The sequence below is a fragment of the Scylla paramamosain genome, chromosome 17 (assembly GCF_035594125.1).
Source record: "Scylla paramamosain isolate STU-SP2022 chromosome 17, ASM3559412v1, whole genome shotgun sequence".
NCBI lineage: Eukaryota > Metazoa > Arthropoda > Malacostraca > Decapoda > Portunidae > Scylla > Scylla paramamosain.
In genome coordinates, this window is record NC_087167.1 from 6681068 (window position 1) to 6703793 (window position 22726).

Sequence of the window (22726 nt, forward strand, 5' to 3'; positions counted from 1 at the left end):
TAAAACCATTTTTTTTTTCAATATTGGTTAGTGTGAATTCCACAAAATTATGTTATTCTGTGGTTTTCATTTTTTTTTTATTTTTACATCATTGTACATTATAAAGGGAATCCTTCATTGTATAGGAAATATGAACACAAATATAAGTAAAGCTGCAATACTTGCAGAGTTCTAGGGGGATATGGAGTAACTGCTTTATAGCCACCCCGCATAACACATCCCACTGCTAAGGGGGGGGGGGGAAGAGAGAGAGAGAGAGAGAGAGAGAGAGAGAGAGAGAGAGAGAGAGAGAGAGAGAGAGAGAGAGAGAGAGAGAGAGAGAGAGAGAGAGAGAGAGAGAGAGAGAGAGAGAGAGAGAGAGAGAGAGAGAGAGAGAGAGAGAGTCAGCATAATAAACCTAAGGCAGTCTGTTGAAACGAGCCGAATATAAATACAAAATAGAAAGAACTAAATTTGCCTGACATAGCTTGTAAAGTTCACATTTATATGAATACATAGATGTGGCATACAAAATAAAAGTAATGGTTGTATTGTTCTGGCCATGTACCTGCTGTTACCCAGATTACTCATGTCACCATCACCTTCACTTCATTCAAACTATCCAACACTCCTGTTTGGGCAGCTAATCTTACCATTAAAATTTACATTTGTGTTTCTCAAATTCTTGTATGAAAGTTGCAATTTTGTCTACAATAAAATGTGTATTACAAATTAAATAATTGTGTTTTACTGGAATGTATTTGACATTGAGTATGGAGCAGCTATACACAGCATGCAAAATGTGCTAAATGAAAGCTTTGAATTATAAAGCAGGATACAAGTATGAGAAAATGTAAAGAAAAAAAACTTTCTTCACTGACTCTTCTTTAGATTCATAAAACCATAAAAAGTATATATGTACATACATACAGTATTTAACCTTTCTCAAATGTATGGTAGGCTTGTGTACAGGCCTGAGTGATTCATGAGGGCTGTGGAAATTTGTTGTAACCTATTTTTTGTGATTTTCATGGCATTTTCCCAGCAGCACTAGACAACTTAAAGATAGGTGGAGTGGTAGCAGGGGGGGTCTCTCAGACTTTATCACAGTGTCACTACAGCTACAGGAGCAGGTAATGGCTAGTCTGTTATGCAACACCACTTACTCTAATACAAATCAGAATTCTCAAAAGATTGCATAATCATCCTTGTCTAACAAAAATTCTTAACTACTGTTGTTATAGGTTTCTTTCCCTCATGAAAACAAAAGAAAGAAAGATGATGTGTTTCGCTTATCAACAAACCAATCACTACCACCAACTCCTCCCTCAACGAAGGTACCAGGGCAGATGGTGGTTGCTTCCTCGATGGGGGGGTCAGGAGGAGGAGGTGGTGGTAGTAGTGGAGTCAGTAGTGAAGGTCACATAGTACAGAAAACAGACATTACAAACTCGCACTGCCTTCCAAATACCATAGTGAGGCAATGGAACAGCGTGTTGGCTGCACTGAGCACAGAACACCTGAAAAGAGGAGTAAATGCAAGGTGAGAAAGTGGTATTTATTACCAATGCATCAGTGACATGAACCTCTTGAACTATGGAAAGAGTTGATTCTACTACCAAATGCCAGACATGGCATATTCCTTTGAGACAAACACTGCTTCCTACAGGAGCTTGAAGAACATGCATTTAAATCTGTTTTACCATATGATCAGGAATTTTATAACCAGCAGTGACAATAGCTCTGGCTTCCTCCCATGCTGCTGTTATATCCTTTCCCTTCATGGGTCTGATGAAAACATGGGAGATTCAACTTTTGGTCTCTGTTGATTTTATAATGAAGGACCAATAATGAGTTGTGCAAACATCAAAGGTGTAGGGCATTTTATCACCATCAAGTGTTTTCCACAGTGCATGACTGCATTTTATCCTAATTTGGGACAAATTACTATCCTTCACTTCATAGCTTTAAGGCCTAACAATGTACCAAACAAGGTTAAAATTGCTGACTACATAAAAATCAGCTCAAATAAGCTAAGCATCCTTAGATAATTTTGTAAGAAAGGACATTTTTCTGTGTTGATCTTGTGACACCAGAAAGATTAAAATCATTGGAATAAAGAGTCCATTAACCACCACATGAATCCCATTTCAGTGCCTTGCAAGACTCTGGAGATCACATGGTAGTGCCATTATGTCCATTTGGTTGTTTGTAGCAATAATGTTTGAGTTGATTGACATCAGAAGAAATTACTGCAATAGTGTCATGTGCATTTTGATGATTTAGTTGGATCTGTTTGCTGAAGGGTGTACCACCTGTGTTCACTTGAGACCATGAACCAATTTTTGGTCTAAGAGAGAGAGATCACTCTTTTTTACAATCTTTTGCAAGTCGGTCTTCAATAATGCCAGTTCTTGTTCTTTTTGCTTCTTGAAGCACCTTTCAACATGACCTGGTTTATGGCAGTATGTCCTTCCTCAGTTACATCTTCTCACAAACAGATTCATGTGCAAATAGGTATATTATGATGTATCCAAGATATAAATAATTGCATACAACATAATTAATTCCTCAAATTCCAGCTTTTTGCAAAGATCTAAAGTTTTGTTTATTCTTTAGTTTGCCTTCACAGCCTGTTTTCTCTTCCATCTCTACATTTTCTAATATGTGAAGTGTGGGCTTTCCACCTAAAGGGTTGTGAGGGCTTCAAGATATCTCCCACATCTCACAAAAAATCTGATGTAGAGCCTTGTCATCACCTCTCTGGCTCTCATGAGGAAAGGAGACAATGGTCAGTGATCACTATAACACATTTGAAAGGAAGCACGCCACAAAAATTTGAAACATTTGCTAAGAAAATTCTTGATTATACAAGAGGTTAGAGCATTTTAAGGGTTAATATAGGTTTTCTAATGATTAATATTATGTGTGAAGCTTGAGAAGGAATGACAAAAATAAATACATTTTAATCTAAATATCAGTAAATTTAGACATGTAATTTCTAGAACACCCCAAAATTATTTTCTTTCTGGTACAATACCATCCCATATTGAAGATGGTTCATTACATTTGTGAAGCCAGGAATCATTTCCCCCTTGACTAATGCCACGTGGTGAAGCATGGGTACTTCCAAAAATTACAATAAAGATACAGCAGGTCTGCCCCTTACTCTTTAGACACTTGAGTTAAGGATCATCACTGGAGCAAAATTAGTTTAGTTAATACATTAAGTATGGGGTGTCCTTCTCCTTTCCTACAATACCAATGTCATTGTTAGTTCCACATTTATAATAAATCAGCCTTGGTTTGATGTGCCATCTGGCAATAAAGGCAGGTTCATTCATGTGCACACAAAACATACCTTTCAAGACCATGACCATGTGAAGATCGGGAAGTGATCTAAAATCTTACAATAACTGCCAGGGTACAAAAAATACACGAATCTAGAGGTACCCACCTTGCCACAATTACGACAGTGGTGTCTCCGTCGTACCATAGTGAAAGAAGCACCACAGGCCATGCATCGGGGAGCTTGCTGATCTGGCACCCAAGGTGGAGGCTCCTGTACTCTGGGTCCTCGACGCCTCCCAGACTCGCGCTCTCCTAGAGGGCCACCCTCATTGATTAACTTTAAGGAGAGAAGGAGCAACATGACTTTCACGGGACACAAATGATAAACTGCTGCAAAAAAAAATTATCAGACAATAACAAAACCTACAAGTGCACTAACATACCGATACAAACAAATTCTTGCAATTGTCTAATGTACTGATCAGTGGTGCAAGTGACAGAAATAAGATCTCTACTGAAAATTATTGTGCTATCCTCATGATCATTAAGACCAAAACTCATGAAACTAATAACATAGCAATTACAAATATCAGTATATGACAAGAAAGGATGAGAGGAGTATGGGGATGCAAAAATGGAGAGAAAACAGAGTTGTTAAGCATAACAAGCAGATAACAGAAGTACAAAAAAATATTTTGATTTTAATGAACTAGTAAACAGTAGAGGAACCAATAATGTCCAGTATAGATATGAAAGCAAGTAGAGAATGAGTGTTTCTGCAGAGAGGATCTGGCATGGGGAACATAGAGAAAGCAATGGTACAATGGTACAGTGGGACTGCATATGCTTTGGCCATAGTCCAAGGGTAGGAAGGCCATCCACTTTAGATAAGATACTTTAGATAATACTTAGGTTGATTAGAGTTCAAAGTAGCATAACATTAAAAGAAAAAACTCATACAGCAGTCTAACAAATACCAAAGAGAAGATACACTATTCTATAAATTCCTACCTGCTGCTCCTGGGCAGACCTTGAGAAGGGTTCTGGAATGACCCCAAAGGACTCAGCATACTGGACCTGGGCTGGGGGCAGCAGCTCCACATTAGGGGGAATGGAGGCCTGTCAATGTGGAATGGAAAGAAATGCATGAAGAATGGCTTTACAAAATAAAAGATTTTTCATTGTTCCTCACTGTTATTTTACTCTGATTATCTTCTACCTTTCTAATGATAGTATAAACCATCTAAGATACTGTGGGTGACACTTAGTACCACATATACATTTCCTGCCACACTACACAGATCTGAGTGTTGAGACATGACAACTGACACAAACATAGACACAAATATGCAATGACTTGGTGACAGGCAGGATCTTCATCTAGTTAATCCAGTGTGCTCAGATCACTTCCCTGATCATGTTTTCACTCAGAAGCCACTGTGTGGATACAAATGCAGGCCAAACACACATAAAGGTTATGTGGCTGCTATGTAATTTACACCATGTCTTTATCTCTGTACTCTGTGACAGATAAATAGCATTTTTTTACATGTGTGATGCCTCTGAATATTGATGCCATTTCACTGAAATTCAATACTGGGTGGGATAATATGTCATGGAAACATGTAAAGATCAAGTGAGAAATGAGGAAGTGTAAAGGAAAATTGATAATGCAAGCAGAGCAGGAATTGTTAAGATGGTTTGGCCAAGCAGAGGATTGGTAAAGACAACTGGAATGGATGTGAGGTTACAAGAATGGCCAAAAACAGGATACATGGATAATGTGAAGAAACCATCGGATGCAAGAGGGGTGTCTGTGAAGAAAGAAAAACATTCTTGCACAAGAAAATCATAATTAGAGAACAATCGCAATTGCACTGGTATACAGGCTAAAGCACCTTGATAGGGGATCATCTTGAATGATGATAAGTCCTCTCTTTCCTTGAGGATAAGACATGATTTTGATGAATTCTTAGGGAATGTTTGGAGGTGTGATTGTGAAAGCAAATATGCATGTAGCCACCTTATCTCAACTACTTCCATTCATAAGCATGTCATCTTACAATATGAATACATAAATAACTATCAACTCAACACAACCTTCCAGATAACTATCTCTTCTTCTTCAATGTCAAACAACCATCTTCCTCTTCTACACTGAAAATTTCCAGTTTTGTCCTTAAGGTATTCTGAACCATCTGGACAAATTTTTTTCATCTCCCTAGCTACTAACTCTGTACTGTAACCTTATTTGCCCATGTATGGAGGACAGTTCACATATATAGGGGTTCAATTTACAATGGTAATGGTGTCTTGAAAAGAATGGAATGAAAAGGAATTTTTCTCATCAACACTTTTCTGTTAACTGCCTTCAGCCTTCCTCTCTTGACCATAAGACTATCTTCCCGTGTTTTTTTTTTTTTTTTTCCATTGTAACTGCACACTTAACTTCCTCCTATGACCTTGCTGCACAAGGCTTTCTATTTTCTCATCCCTATTCTGTCCACCTTCCTAATGCAAAAGTCAACCAGTATTCACAATCTTTCATTTCTTTTGCTTGTAAACTCAGAAACTCCCTGCCTTCTTCTGCATTTCCCCTCTACCTTTGACTTCAACTGGTTTCAAGAGGGAGGTTTCAAAAGTACTTTTTAAAATTTTGGATAATCCTTTTCTGATTATACTCTTTAAGGACTGGCACCTTCAACAAGCCTTTTTGTTACCCTAGGCCAGAGCCTTTCTTACATACATAAAAAAAAATCAAATAAATAAAGCAATAAATAAATAAATAAACAAATAAATAAATAAATAAATAAAAATTTTAAAAAGTTCTAGGGCCATCATTTCACCCATCACAAATTCTTTACTTTTTTAAAACTCTTTAAGCATTTATTAAGGGGAATCCAAAATACCATTTAAATTCTTCCCTTACACTGTTTTCATGTCCACTAGTGTGCACATATATGACAATTCTAATCTTACATTTCACTTGTGCCAAATGTGTTCTTCCAATCACTACACACTGTTAGGTATGAGAATTATATAACCTTTGTTCTTACTCTGACTACTTAAACTCAGGCTTAAAACATCTGCTTTTCCTCTCAAACAACTTTAACCCGTACAGCACTGCACTAATTGATTTTTTCACCTTGATCCTAAGGTCCTTTTTTTTGCATAAATCAATTGGAAATGATCTGAAACTAAGGGATAAAGGTGTAATAACACTCATCTTGGCTTATTTTTGTCTGTATGGGGGATGGTTATGGAGAGTCCTATGGTGCATCCTCTGTCCAACCTCCCTCATCTTGCATGCCACTCTGACTCTGTATGCTTGTTTTAGTGTTATTTGTAAGTAATATAATTGTTTCTTTAACTACATACATGCAATATACATGTATGTAACTTTTGCCTGCCCGCCGCCTTGTGTGCCAAGTTCACTATGGTTGTGGTTGGGTGTGGCATGAGTAATATGATATTCTCCCACTCTCTCTCTCTCTCTCTACAAACCACATACATAAAAGGGAGAATCTGGTGTTGGATATGTCCATCAGTGGGGATTAGGAGGATGAATGTACTATCAGCTATAGCCAACAGTGGGGCTGAACAGGTTAAACCATTCTTTTGTTTATTTAATCTCTCAACCTATTGGAGCATACACACCTCATGGACTTACTAATTTTTGACTCATTTCTTAAAAGCAAACAAGAGTACAACTTAGGATAATGTAAGGGCAATGGAAACATAATGAAAAAGTCAGCATATCCAGAGAGTAAGCAAAGAAGATGTGAGGAAGACATCTGAGACCCTTGCACTTGAAAAGCAAGCCATGATATAATGTCAGTGTGCTTTTCCATAATAATTTCTACACTAAACTACATTCTAGCTAATGTAATATTACATTTATATGCAAAACTTAAATAATCAAGCATTACACTACACATTTTCCTATAAATTGATGTTTTCTACCTACTTGCGTTACCTCGGAGAACTGCATCAGAGCATGGTCGTTGAATATGGCAGCAGGCACTTGGACTGAAGGAGGACACACTAGAGGAGGAGAGGCAGCCTGGCTCACCATAGCCTCAGGGTTGGCTGAGAGAGAGGGAATGTCTGTTGGGGAGGTGGGGGGTGGAAGATGACTAAGAAGGTGATGGTTAGGGTGGTGGTGACGGTGCGAGAAATATTGAGGAGGTGGGAAGGAAGAAAGGGAAGGAGAAGGAGGGGTAGTGTCATAGTCTCCTGCTGTGTCCATGGAGGAGTGAGGAAGGGGAGGAGGTGGTGGCGGGGGCAGAGGAGGAAGAAGGGGAAGCGATGAAGATGGTGACAGTGGTGGTGAGGAGTGGGGAGAGTACTCCTCAGGATGGTGGTTGTGATAGTGGTCTGAAGGGGAAGAGAGAGAGTTGGTGCTGGTGGCAGTGTGGTGGCGTTCAGGGCTTCCTATCACCACAAGGGCATCTTCTGCACTCTCCACACTGAGTCGCTCTGAGTCTGGGAAGAGAAGGACGCATGAGAAAACTATATATAACCATCACTCAGTCCAGAGTATGTGATAATTCTGTATCTCTTATCATAACTTGTGGGAGACAGAATAAAAATGCTGCTGCTGCTCCTGTTAACTTGATTTAAAACTAAAAAAATATCCCAGCTGTAGATAATTTTCAAGCAGACCAGTAAGAAAGATTATCCAGAATCTTTTGTTGTATGTGGTAAACAGGATTAGGATGTTGCCATCACTTTCCTATCCTGTAACAGATAGTCACAACAGCTGGCAATTTAAGCATTACTTTCTATTGAATAAAATCAAGCTTGAAATCCAAGGCTAAAGCATAAGTTGTGATATATGATGAATTTGCAAATTATCATGAAACAGTGAAGATTGTCTTTGATTGCACTGAAAACTTTACTTAAAAGTTTCTATTAGTGAAGCACTCTCTACAGCATTGAGGCAAGAGACAAATAGAAATGTGAGAAAACAGTATTTGAAATTGAGAGTCAGCAAAGACTGAGCTGGCCCTTGCCTCACTCTTGAATGGGAAGAAATGCACTGACTTCAAGAGGGGGGTAGATAGCAGCTCAGGTGCTCATTCCTTGCACTTTCCCATCAGAATGTTGCCTCACTCTCAAATGGATCTTTAAGCACAGGTATGTGGCTGAGATTTTTATGCAACTTTATAAGAATGTTGTCAGCATACACTTTTTTAGTTAGTTTTCAAGACAAAGTCTTAAGCTCAAAATGTAGTCTTTGTCTGGATGGGTGTTAACTGAATTTCAACTTCTTGCTTGCTTTCCTACAGTGAGAAGTACCTCAATCAAAAGATAACTTCATTATTGCCCAAAGACAGTCAACACTGTAAATGCAATGCAAGATATTGTTTGAGAATGTGAAAATATATGTGAACTCTATACCACAGTACTCATAATCTGTAATATCAATCTTTTATTTGTATTACATGCATGCATAATCCATGCCCCTTGGTAACTGTCACTCTGCTTTCAAATTAGTACCAAATTATTAATCTGTGATGGATGAACACACAAACACACAACATACATGTGCATGCATATGCACACACACACACACATGTTGCATTGTGTAGTGGTTCACTGGCTCAGCTCACAATTAAGAAGGTCTGAGTTCAAGTTCCATGAGAAGAGGCAGATGAATATGCAGAACTACAAATTCCAAGTTTTCTGCATTAGTGGTTGTGGAAGGTAAGGGTTAAAAGATTGCACTAGTGTGTTTGCAGAAGTGAGGCGAATTTTCATTTCTTGCGCTAACTTCTGAAACAGACAGACAGAAACACACTCATGAAAGAACTGCTAGCCTCCAGCACCTGCCAAATTGCAAGGTCATAACTTCTTACTCCCCATATTTATTTTCTGCTAGGTGAACAGAGCTTACAATTCATGAGACACTCAGCTGAAGATTTAAAACCCAAACTTCTGAAGTGTGAACTAAGCATGTTAATTATTACACCAATATGTATGAATAAAAAATTATTCCTTTTGCTTCTTTTAAACTTGGAGAGAATATAAAATTCTACATAGGGGATTCCATCCCCTATATAGTTGCTATCAGTTGCTTTTCATGACATAGTATGTAATCTATATCCCTGAAGTTTTTTTTCCCATTTACATAAAACCAGCTTTTTCCAGCACAAGTGGGATGGTATCTGAGAAAAGAACAGAGCAAACAGATAAATAAATTATATAAATATATAAAAGAATGAAACATAATTCAATCAAATATAAAGAGATACACAAAATAAAAATGAAAATATTAAGAATAATCAACATAATACCAGAAGCAATATGAGCACAAGCCTTGTCCTACCATTGCCCTCAAGGGAATGGCCTTCCATGCCTTCTTCCTCTTCCCCATAGGAATGGACTGGTGAGGAGGCAGACCAATTATGTTTTTCCTCCTCCTCCTCCTCCTCCTCCTCCTCTTCATTCTCCTCTGGGCAGTGGAGGCTCTTGGGTGGTGGTGGAGGTTCCTCTAGGGGGCTCTGGTTGATTAGGAACACACATTTCAAGATCTTCCTGAGGTCACTAGCATAGTTGGTCTGGAGCTGGTCTGCCACACCAGAGATACACACAAACAGGCGGTGGATAAGGTCTTGTGTGTCTGTGAATCTGAGGGAGAACATACAGAACAATCAATGTATTAAACAGTTAAGTGACCAAATAACAAAGAGCTGTTAAAGACTTCTGGACAAAATCTGAGGTGAAAGTTCATAATATTACAGTAATTAGCCATATCCTGAAATTTATGTCCCATATATTTCAATTTTAAACAATGCAAAACCTGCTCTACAATTTTTTTTTTTTTTTATGCAACTGGCCTTTACCAGAACAAGCAGGGTAGCACATAAGAAAATGAAGAATTAAACATTTGAAATTTACAAATTCTCAAAGAACAAAGAGGTACTGGAAGTGGGTCAGTCACACCTCACACTGTCATTCAGGATGTAGCTGGCTGGTATTTGTTACTGTATGGGAAACCAACAAATGTTGTTCTTTTCAAACAAATATTTTAAACATTTTAAGAATGAAAGAGAAAAATTACCACAGCAAATTGTGATAGCAGCAAGCAACCACTTCTAATATATTGTGAACGATGGTTTTGGCTCTAATCAGTACTTTGAATTTTTGATAAAACAAACACTAGAATAATGTGGCTACACTAGAATCAATAACCTATCACAGCAGCAACAAGAAAACTCATTTACATATATGTAAGATGAAATGATTAACTATGAAAAGCATTGAACTGTAGCCAATCAAGGCATTCTAGTATATTGGTGATATAACTGATGCTCAAGGGAGAATAAAAGCTAAAACTATAGCTAGTTGGATATGTGGGGAAGAAGTTTAGGGAGTTATAACAAAGCCACTCCCTGTACATGGAAGGTAGTTAGTCATTTTCAAGTGACAGATATGATGTTTCATAAAAGTACAACTTGGACTGTTGAAGACTATGATCTCAAAACATCTGAGTGTACTGAAAACAAAGACGTGCATATGCAATATTGTTGGAGACAGTGCAACAAGCATAACTGAGAAATTATACTTTGGACTGAATTCATCAAGAAATTCTAAGAATAGGAAGATTGAAGAAGTTTGGCCATATAGATGAAAGCATAAGTAACTGAACAACCATCAAATATTTGTTGAATATTCTCAGGAGGAACGAGGGTGTCAGTAGGAAACCAATGTAAACATGAGATGAGCTTTTGGAAATATAAGATGTTCATGATGTTTTCAATCTACATTTCACCTTTCTTTATATTTTTCAGACCACTGTAGGCCCTTGGCTCCCCATCCCCGGGAACTCACCTGGCACGGGCTCTCCATGTAGCCGCTACCTCAGCAGCCTGGAGGGCAAGGGCCACTTCCTCGTCATCCTCAGCACCTGAGTTGTAAGGTGATGTTGAGCCGCTGGAGCAGCGACCACTCTCTGGGGTGTTGGGGTCAGCAGTCCGTTGAGGAGTGCCAGGACTCTCCTCCTTGTGCACTTTCCTATCAGCACCCCCAGCTTTCTCACAGGACTCTTCTTGGGCTTGTCTGTCTTCCTTTGAATATTTACAATGGCTTGCATCCTTGGATGTAACAAAGGCCTCTGGCATAGGGCTCAGGCCTTCACTCACACCTGGCCTCTCATGTTCTTCATCTTCAGCAAGACAGAGCTGGGCTGTTGCCTGCACTAAGGTTTCTGCCTCCCCTGTCATATCACTGGGGTCTGATGAAGGACAGGGACACCGAGCCTCTGGGCCAGGGACTGAGGTGTTATCACAGGAAGTATCACAGGTAATGGCAGTGTCAGCCTGGGATTGAGCAGAGTTGCCAGAACTGGGCATATAAGAGGTCTGGGCAGCTTCTGGAGGAATAGAACCACAGGAACAGGCAATAGTCTTGATTCTGGTCATGGGCTGCTGGGAGCGAGGGTGATGAGAATGTGCATGATCCTGAGAATGTGGGAGTGGAGGGGGTGGGGGAATACGAGCAGGATGATGGCGAGTCTCATCTCCACTGTCACTGTCATGGAGAGGAGCTTGCTGTGAGTGGCGGGGCTGGTGAGGACGGGGGTGGTGGTGGTGACGGCGGCTCCTGCGCCTGGCACGGGGTCGGTCCTCTCCTGATGCAGTGAGCCGGGCAAGAAATCTTTCACTCTGGCGCTCTTGTCGAGCACGAGTACGGGAGCTCCGGCTCTTACCAGTGCGTTCTCGCTTGCGATGGTCATGGGATTTCTTGCTTGGGGCACCAAGAGAACCTAACTCAGGAGGAACCATCCGACATGAAGGATGATTTGCATAAAACTTCTGGACAAAATCTGAGGTGAAGGCAGCTCGGCCATAAGCAGAACTGGGTGGTGTTTCAGCAGCTAATGCTGGAGCAGCAGAAGGATCTGGCTCATCCATGGAACAAAGGGCTTTTTCCAGAGCTGCTAACTCAGCACATGTCATTGTCCACAGCAACTCTCGGATCTTGGTCAGCAGAGTCTTGGGTAACATAAATGGTAAAAAAAAAAAGAGAGAGCCTTAAGTCAACTACCTATAATTTTGAAAATTATAGCAAAGATCTTTAATGTAACAAATCCTTATTTCTTAAAATACAAGACAAATTTTCAAACTCCTTCATTTTGGTAAAGTAAACATCCATTAGCAATAGAAAAATCCTATGACCACAACATGTAACCCAATATGTATTCAACAATTTTACTCATGAAAAATAAAATTTTTCAAGTAAAATAGAGTACTGCATGGATCATCATCAAATGCATTCACTATATCATGATTAGTTATTTTCTTAAGTAAAATCTGAAATGTTATGAAAACACAACTAGAGACCCTGAGCAATCTACTGATAAGCCCAACACTTACCCTGAAAGGCCGGAAGAGCTCTGAGAGGGAACGTGGCTCACGGTCAAGGTTGAGGGGTCCATCAGGAAACATGACAAGCCCTGCCACAATGGCCAAGCGAGGGATGGTGAACATGAGGGCTGGATCATAGTCATCTACCTGGTCTTGAGTTGCAAGACCTAACTTCAAGGCTCTGCAGGAAAATAATGAAGTAGTTAGAAGAATGATGAATTAAATTAATTGTATATGATCACTCTGAATGTGGGGAAGGGAAGACATGACTATGTATTAACATGTTTTAGAATTAATGGATAGTTAATGAATCCTGCAATCTCCTCTTTTCTCTGTAATATGAATGAAAACAAAGTTCCTATATTTAATACAAGTCCTCAACTGATGCTATTTTCTCACCTTTCTTATTGTAAAAATTCTTCAGATAAGAAAAATAAAGAATTGATGAGACAGTAAATGAGTAGATGAAGAGTTTTACATAAATATCCATAAGAAAGAAGAGGGCAACTATGTAAATCAAGGTGATACATGCCCACCAACCCCACTCACCTCTGGACAGTTTCTGAAAACAGCACCACCACACTTTGCTGCACATCATGCTCCTCCACACTCTTCACTGGGACCATTGCACTTACATAGTTTAGTTCAAATTCAGCAAACAAGCGGTCAAATATCTTGAGGCTTTCTCTGATCTTTTCTGTGTATTCAGGCACTGGCTTGAGGCACTGGGAAGAAAAGATAAGTGTAAAATTTGGCAGAAGAATAAACTGTACAACATTTATGCACTATCATAAAAAAAGGTAAGTGTAAAATTTGGCAGAAGAATAAACTGTACAACATTTATGCATTATCATAATCTTGTAAGTGTCTAGTAAGTCATGTGAAAACATTCCCATATGAGTAAACCAAGCTATATTTTTATTGACATAAATTAAAATATTCATCACCAAGAATTTTATGCTTCCTTACGACAAAACTGAAAAAAAAAAATCTAAATGGCACAACTGAGATAGCAACATCTGAATGAAGTGTTAAAAGTTGACTGAAATAAAAAGACAGTGATCTGTTGCAAAGTACTGATGTCTAACATTTTAGTTTATTTTCAAGACCCGAACCTTCTCAGTCCTGCTCAGTGCTGCAATAAGGATTCATTGAAGACAATAGCAGATGTGCTCTAACCAAAAATTTCCCCAAAAATACATGAAAAATAAATGTCATAAAGTATTTTTCAGATAATGCCAACCATCCACTTAAGACGATTAAGTGAGAAGGAAAACCATGAATAAATAACTTTTGTTACATCTATCCTATTATCAATAAATTTACCACCAGCAATGCTATAGTATTTTTAACTCACCTGTTCCCGTAGTAAATTCCTGACCGTTTCGATGGTTTTGGTAACAGCCTTGGCAAGTGGTCTCATTTGAGAGCTCTCTGCTTCCCTGTTCATGATGCTGCTTCCAGCTGCAAGGCACTGAAAAAGGGCTCATACCAATCATTACTGTGCCCTGACACTTACAGAGGTATGTATGTGAATGCAATACAAAGAGAGAACATTTGCTTCTCATTTAAATTCCATCCTTATTTTACTTCAGCTGCTGCTGCTTCTGCTATAAACCAACACTACATTTTCTTCATGCTTGGACATGTCCATATGAGCCCCAGACATCACCCTTACCTCAGCTCCAAACCACAGCTGACCAGCAAGGTTTTCCTGCATCACATCATCAGGAAACTTGACACGGAAGTCTCTTGCAGCACGTTCACTGGGGATAACTTCATCCATCATCTCTATGCAGATGTTGAGTACCTGCAAACACAAAAGAATGATCATAACAGCTATCATCACAGATAGCCATCATGAACCTACGTACTTTCCATTACTCTGCACTTTTACTCTGCACTTTTACTCTGCAACTTTTCTTCATGTCAAGTTATTCCAACATTTCATTTTGAAAAGCATCACTGAAAAAAAGTCTTATAATACCAAGATATACATCAAACAATCATGTGCAACTTGTATTCTAACCATTTCCTCTTGCAAAAGAAATGATGAATCTTGATGCATAACACATCCATCTTACATGGATCCTCTCACATATATCATTCATATACTCTACTTCTCAAATAAGGTTCAACAGTCACTCATTTCTTGCTTATTCATCTCACTTCTATTGCACAGCACCACATATCCCAACCTCCATTGATGTCCATTTTCTCAAAACTCTTCTACTACACTACACTTCTCTCTCTCTCTCTCTCTCTCTCTCTCTCTCTCTCTCTCTCTCTCTCTCTCTCTCTCTCTCTCTCTCTCTCTCTTATACACAATTCATCCATTTTAGTTGTAGTATTAATAGTAATAGTGGTAATAGTATTGACAAACTACAAGCCATCATCATGAGTGACTTCCTTCCCTGCAGAGTATTTCAGAACCTGAATCACAGCAGCCATTCACCTTTTCTTTGTCTGAATCCTGAGTATCACAACCTGTCAAAACTCAAGGAGGCATTGTCATATCACTAAGAGGAAGGGAGGGAGCTGAGCTATCACCAGGGCTGATAGTATACATGTTATCAGGTGGTACTGATGTATGTATGTTGCCATGTTGCTTTCACAGATTATTTTCAATCCATAGTGAGCCAGCTACTTATGTAAAGCATAGTGTGACTCAGACACCCTCAGCCCACAACTTCATAATGAAAAAAAAGAAAAGGAAACAAGAAACTTACTTGAGATAGAATGTAGGTGAAGTAACTAATCTGATGGTGGTGTTGATTAGTTAGTGTGTGAAGAGGACAGGGATAGTGTGATGTAGGGGCAATATGTGTGTATGCATAAAACAACAATAATGATGATGATGATGATGATGATGATGATGATGATGATGATGATGATAATTAATGGTTTACTTGATACACCTTATTTCATCATAATGGAACTAATCCATCACTAGTACAATGAATAGCAATTAATGAAGCATGATGCCTCACCCTGTCCTGACAGTGCCTCAGCTGGTTAACAAGAGCAGTGCACCGCTCCGGGTCCTTCCGGCCATCAAAGCTATCCAGCTCAGCTGCCACAAGGTTGAGTTCCTCATCGGCAAAGTAAAACTGTGCCATGAGGGAGCGGTCATCTTTCTGCAAAAAGGAAGCAAACACAAAGATCAAAGATGAGTTAATTATACAATCACACTCAAAGACTGGACTTTGCAGTCTCTGAAGAAGAGTAATGCTTGCTCAAAACAAAGCAGACAGATACAATTATTTGAGTGTTTTTATGTGCCACCTATCTCACACAGCTAAAGAGGTATTTCACAGCAAATAAATGCAGATGATGGAATTTTCTGAGTAAATTTTCTATTATCATTATTGTCAATACCATTAAAATTTTCAACACTTAGCTCATGCTGTCTTGCCAAGATTTCTCTCTACCATTTGGAATTACAAAACAATATATTTTTACAATATACTTTTCAAACATCTTGGCTTTTCTCACATATTAAATGAAAAGAACTACTTTAATCCTCCACATATTATGGATAAGTATATTTTGCAGTTAGAAATTGCAATCTCAACTGGATATTTTAGAGCAATAAGAGCCAGCATGACATCTATGATACTCAGCAATTTTCACTCAACAACAAAACATATCCAATACAAAGATGGCAACACTGCCACCTGCTGTAATGATCAGATTTCTAATTGGATACTATAAACTTCCTATGCAATACACAGATCCTTCAAGGACATCAAGTTTTCCTGCAGAATAAATATACTGCTACCAGCTGAATGCTGCTGTTTTACACTCTTACTTGAACCCAATGACATGGGGCAGTGAAAATCAGCACCAATTCTAGGTGTCATTATAGATGATAATCATGGCAATATATGTTGCAGATCCCCTCTTGATCCACCCTTCTAAACATATAAAGGGAATTCTATACAAAATTACAAGAGGATCTGCAACACTGATAGCATTTCAGAAGGAAGCTCACAGTTCACATTGGTTCAAACTCCTGACTTCATGGAAAATTATTTGGTGAAGCACGAAAGATGAAATTACTAGATGAGATTTTTTGTTACTGAAAGTGACACCAGCATATACATGATAGAGGAAAATTAACTATAAACATTGGAAACCACCAGGTTTCCTTTCCCTTCAGCAGTACATATTTGTATGGGAGTGTGCTCTGTACACTGTGAAGTGTACACATAATTAACAGCATACTTCAAACCATGGGTTTCAAGGTCAATAATCAACATATAAAGATTAGTTTCATTCATTTACTTATTATAATCATCACTATTATTATTATTACATAATTTTTTATTTATTTACTTATTATTTTTTCTCATTATGAACCAACTACAGTTCTCTGTTCTTTGTTTGCTATTACAAGCTGATTTTGCATGTAGGACTGTTATATACTAGCTGCTATGAAAGGCAGGAAACATTCCTGTTACAGCTGTTCTTCTATACTTCTTGTCACATAATAATATTATGATGTGAATGTCCATGACAGACCGATACCAGTGGCCACAGCTCAGCTGTAGTGGTGCCATACATGCAAATATGGCAAAGGTAAACATATACATAATCAAAATGTAAATGATCCCCACAGCATAATATTCTCTACTGCAATACAAAGAAACTGAGCTCAAAATAACTCTCTCTAGTCTTGCTGGTCATGACACAATTCATTTCATGCCACATGTGACTCAACATTGCTATAGATAAAGACAGACAAATCATCATCTTCAGCCTAAAAGATTCCACTACAGGACAAAGCCTTCCCAAATGGTTAGCTGGGATCAGGATTCTGATTAAGCCAAATGACATTCAACATTGGTTTATAGCATGTTGGCAGGGGACCAACAATATGAAAGGATACAAAACACAAGCTGCCTCTGCCCACCACATGATCTCCATGCATAAGGATTATGCATGGATTATGCATACCAAGCATAAGAAACATCAAACGAGGAGCATCTTTAAGTAAATCTATTCCCATGAACACAGACTAAGAGGCGACTTAATACAGGTGTTTAAAATCATCAAAGGCATTGATAACATGGACTGCAGTAAATATTTCATGATAGACTCTTCAAATTACACACAAGGAAACAGTTGCAAAATTATTGGGAAATCTTTCCTCATTAATCAAAAAATCACTTCTTCCACCAAGTAGTAAATCTATGGATTGGGCTTCCTCGAGACGTGATAGACTGCAACACCATACAGACTTTTAAATGCTGTCTTGATAAATATTTTGCCTACAATCTGAGGCTAACAGCTTTTGTTTGTTAGTGATTAATTTCCTTGCCTTCAGGAAATGAGACACCTCATTTCATCTATTTTCTTTCTTTCCTATAAAATTTCCTTCAAGTTTTCCTTCTCTAACTCTGTAAAGTACTTCTTTCCAACCTGTTTTCCTGTACAGCTTATGCCAGAGGGAGTGGAGGGTGGGCTTTCCTGTCCTTTACTTCTACTATCACCTTAGTAGTCCTAGGTCAGGTCACCTTTAGAGGATCGCAAGATCTGTTGTGGCCTGTTTTTCTATATAACTCTATGTAAGGATGATCACCACCACCAGGGAGTGACATACAACTACCCTACACAGGAATCATCATTCCACCAAGAAAAACAGGCTATGTAGTTCTATTCTGAAATGCTGTTAGTTTTAACAAAAGCTTAGTGGCACTTTTTGTGGGTGTTTACTTCACCAGAAATATACTGGCAGACAACCACACAATGGCAGACAACCACAAGCCTGGGTCAAAAGACACACACTCTCTCTCTCTCTCTCTCTCTCTCTCTCTCTCTCTCTCTCTCTCTCTCTCTCTCTCTCTCTCTCTCTCTCTCTCTCTCTCAAGTTTTCTAGTTTCTAACTGCATGATGCCCAAAAGGACAAGACATTAATGTCAGTGACCATTTACTTTTAGATTCAAGATTACTCTCTCTCTCTCTCTCTCTCTCTCTCTCTCTCTCTCTCACACACACACACACACAAAATTTAATCATCCCCTGTGCTTGCTGCGCAGTAGGATGATACATTAATGTCAGAGATAATTTATATAAAGAATTAATGATTACTATTCCTAAAATTATGAATACTGTACACCATACATCAAATCTCATAACATGAAAGCTGGGTACAGACACTGAAGAAACTACTGCTATTTCTACTATTACTATTATTACAACTACTAATACTATACACACACACACACACACACACACACACACACACACACACACACAATAAATAAATTAAAAGGTATATGAAATAAACTAATAAATAACTAACCTAACCAAACATAATCTAAATACTTGAGAACAAAATGAGGAAATGGAAAACCACACTTAGCATTACCTCCAGACATCAAACCAAGGCAGTCATTGCATATTCTTCTTACCAAAGTACATTTTAGTTATAATCACCTCTTAATAAAAAGCTCTTTACATTCCTAAATGCTGATCTCCTTACTTTATAATCAAAATCCTAATACTTAAAACATGTTCAGCTATCAAAGACCAATATCAACACACAGCAACAGAGAGAGAGAGAGAGAGAGAGAGAGAGAGAGAGAGAGAGAGAGAGAGAGAGAGAGAGAGAGAGAGAGAGAGAGAGAGAGAGAGAGAGAGAGAGAGAGAGAGAGAGAGAGAGAGAGAGAGAGAGGACAAAGCATCTCTGTGTGAAGTAAAGCAAAGAGATCATGATGAATAAGCACATTCTTCCAAGCTTGTGGTGTCCTTCTGACCACTGCTACCCCAGCTACGCATAAACCACCCCCAATTATTGTCCCCACAACCACACTGCCCACCTATGGTTAAGACCTTTCTCTTCCTGTGGTCTTCCATTTGTTGTGTAGCTCTGTGAGATGCAACAAGCAAGGTGATGCCAACTCATCTTAACCTCTTAACCTAGCAAGAAATGCCCAGTAAGTGTGCAGAGAGAGAGAGAGAGAGAGAGAGAGAGAGAGAGAGAGAGAGAGAGAGAGAGAGAGAGAGAGAGAGAGAGAGAGAGAGAGAGAGAGAGAGAGAGAGAGAGAGAGAGAGAGAGAGAGAGAGAGAGAGAGAGGAAAGAAGGAAAAGGAAGAAAAGAAAAGGAAGAAAAGAAGGGAAAGGAAGAAAAGAAGAAAGGAAGAAAAGAAGGAAAGAAAGAAAGAAAGAAAGAAAAAGAGAAAGAGGGAAAGAATGAATGATGCCATTCAGACAGACAGACAGACAGACAGACAGCCAGGGAATGGCACCAGGTGTGGGATGGGTAGGGCAGTGGGCAGAACAAACAAGGAAGACTTCCTGGCCCCAAACTGCTGAGTCAAAGTCAACATACCACTTATATAAGGAAGTCCTCACTTCCTGCAGATCATTATGAGGAAGAACACATTCCTTTCCTTATAAATCTTTATCTTAATATTCATGACAATTTTGCACAGTGCTATACTGCATTATTTATTTATTTTTACTTATTTATTTGTTTTTTTTTAAGCTAAAGAGATTTGATGAAAAATGTATTTGATGTATTTTTTATTTAAATGCTTTCTTCAGAAACTGCTATTATTGCACTTGTGCTTCATTAAATTTGCATCAGAAGTTGAACAGCTAAAATAAAAATGTTAATGAAATTTCTACAAAGCTCTTTTTACAAGTAATACAATAAGTTTTGTTGCAACAATTATTCATCATGGTAAAATGAAGTCCCATGCATGGGAAAGCCACAGAGTGAGCTTAGTGGTTACATGGTCCACTTCACAGGCCACTCATGCTGCCCTCCCCACTGAGATCTCTCTGTTCATCCTGTGTGCTACACAACACTCATGAGGACTGTTGGGCAAATATGCTTATTAATGAGTTACGTGGGAGGACTTTCCTGTCTCAAAGCATGCTATTAGTGAAACATAATCACCCAAGTAAAGAAATTTTGGCAAACAACTTCCTGCACCTCAAGTCAGCCAGTATATATTCTAATTATTTAAAAGAGATAGCACAAGTCAACATTACCACTTAACAAAAAGATTAGCACATGTTAACTGCAAAGTTGCTTGACAGAGAAGGAGTCTGTTTTTTATGTGTCTCTGATGAACACCTTAGACCTGTCTAAGAAACGTCTCAATCTTTTTCCTAGATCCATGGCCTCACTGGTGCCCTCAGGAGGCCTTAACACCACATACTGGCTGTGTTTATGCCCTAAAATCTACCACTGATCATACACTTTCCACCACTCAGTAAGTAAGTAGTTACCTACACCTGTAGCCTCTGAAAAATGACAATTCTCCCAAATAATGGAGGCTTATGTAAGATTACCAAAGTAACATATTTACTTTTTTTTCTAAAGGACACACATTTTCACTCTTTTATAATTTTTCATATGTTCATTTTGAGGCACAAGACAAAGCACTAGTAACAAAGTACACATGAATCTTCCAAACTTTGCCTTGAAATACATTGAAACACACAAATATACCTTCATTAATCATCAAGATTTAAAAGTTCCATATCACATTACATAAGACCACCTGCTTCAGGCCCATGCCACAAGTAACACTCCATTAACAATGCCCCTGGTATGCATAGGCCTATACAGGATTAATTTTCATGACAGACTTATTTGTACTTTGGAAAATTTGACCCTGGTTGATTCTGGCCATTTCCTGGTTACCTTTCACCAATTGTAATCATTCTAGGTTGGGTCTCTCTACACATGCAATGAATTCAATATGATGATTTTGCCATACCAGTATCTAAGTGTGCCAAGGAGAGAATGTGTCTGCATTCTAAATTTTTCTAGAGCTTTTTACTTTGACACCACTTAAAACATATCACGCATAACGTTATGTAATGATTTTCACTGACGGTGGAGGCTCACTGGCCTGGTATGTGTACATTTGAGCTCCCCCATATTTTCTGTCTGACCCGCCTCACGTCACCGTCACACGGGTCAGGTGACACAAGGGCCGCGGGCTCATGTGTACCAGGTGCCCGTGTCAAATGGAATATTTTTGAGAACCAGGAATAAGCAACGAGATAAAACATTGCTGAAGGTTAAACTAATAAAAGAAAGGTTGTAAACAAAGTTTACACATCCACAACAAAGGCCTACTCCAGGCCTACCTACTCCTGGGCTGGCCTGACCTGGGAGGCTAAGCGCCCCTCAACGAGTAACATCCACAGGGGCTTCCCTCACGCCAAGCAATCCCCTTCACACCCAGCAGGCAATGACAGGCCTAATGAGCCACCAGTAATTACAGGCTGTGTCAAAGCCTGGCACAACGACACACGGAAATAAATCTCCCAAGGCCAAACTTCCCCAGCTTTCTCTGTCTGTCAATAATACTTCCCCCACCACTCACCCGGGGTCTGTAGAACCACCTTCTCAGAGAATTCATAGTTATGGTCCATGCATAGGCGCCACAGAGCGCTGGGAGGCAGTGGGCGAGGAGGAGACAAGAAAATCACACAGAGGTCCACACTCCAGCAGCTGAGCCTTGTTGTTGACGGCCGCGGCGGTGCACCTTCCGCGGCCCTGCACCACGATATCCATTACTCATCCATATTTACAAACACCACTATTAACTTTAATCACTCTACTTATTTAAGCATATCGTATATTGTATAAACTGAAACAATAAAAATGTATAAATCATCATTCTTTTGTTTTCCTTCCGTATATTTTACAAAGATGCACTACCCAAAGTCGCACCAAGCACGGGAAACCGTGGGCGCCTCGATGACAAACTATCCTATTGTGGAAAAAGAAAGCTTGCTTTATATAAAACACTCAGCTCGCCTTCCAAGGAATACAACTTAATAAAAACCCCAAAATATAACGGAATGGAACGGATGCGAGTTTTCTTTACCTATGTTAATCAGAAACTATTTGTAATACTTTTATTTATTTATTATTATCATTATTTTTTTTTATTTCTCTCTCTCTCTCTCTCTCTCTCTCTCTCTCTGATATCTAGTTTGCACTGCTTGGATTCCTAACCATTGCCTTTCATAATTGTTCAGGTTTTACTTATATGGCCTCTAAAGTATTTGCGATTTATATAATAATTACTTATGGCCTCTAAATTATTTGC

General features: G+C 38.9%; 1 protein-coding gene across 2 annotated transcripts; it reads right to left on the reverse strand.

Moving 5' to 3' along the window:
- Positions 1-1219: 1219 nt before the first annotated feature.
- Positions 1220-22164, reverse strand: LOC135108388 (lateral signaling target protein 2 homolog). Of its 2 annotated transcripts, none has more exons than XM_064019329.1 (12): positions 21995-22164; positions 15632-15778; positions 14320-14451; positions 13999-14115; positions 13191-13366; positions 12651-12822; positions 11107-12269; positions 9602-9903; positions 7247-7755; positions 4282-4389; positions 3437-3607; positions 1220-1499 (listed from the first exon to the last, which is right to left on the reverse strand). In XM_064019329.1, exons 1-12 carry the CDS (start codon positions 22028-22030, stop codon positions 1356-1358), a joined length of 3177 nt encoding a protein of 1058 aa, XP_063875399.1. In that variant the 5' UTR covers positions 22031-22164; the 3' UTR covers positions 1220-1355. The 2 variants fall into 2 exon arrangements, with proteins under 2 accessions (XP_063875399.1, XP_063875398.1); XM_064019328.1 differs by having other exon boundaries at positions 7238-7755.
- Positions 22165-22726: the final 562 nt, after the last annotated feature.

Excerpts from the sequence above, each read along its gene's own strand:
- LOC135108388 (XM_064019328.1), bottom strand. The coding sequence starts at position 22,030 with ATGAATTCTCTGAGAAGGTGGTTCTACAGACCCCGG. Across the intron at positions 13,367-13,998 it reads GGAATTTACTACGGGAACAG|TGCCTCAAGCCAGTGCCTGA; the intron begins GTGAGTTAAAAA and ends TTTTCTTCCCAG. Across the intron at positions 3,608-4,281 it reads GGTCTGCCCAGGAGCAGCAG|TTAATCAATGAGGGTGGCCC; the intron begins GTAGGAATTTAT and ends CTCTCCTTAAAG.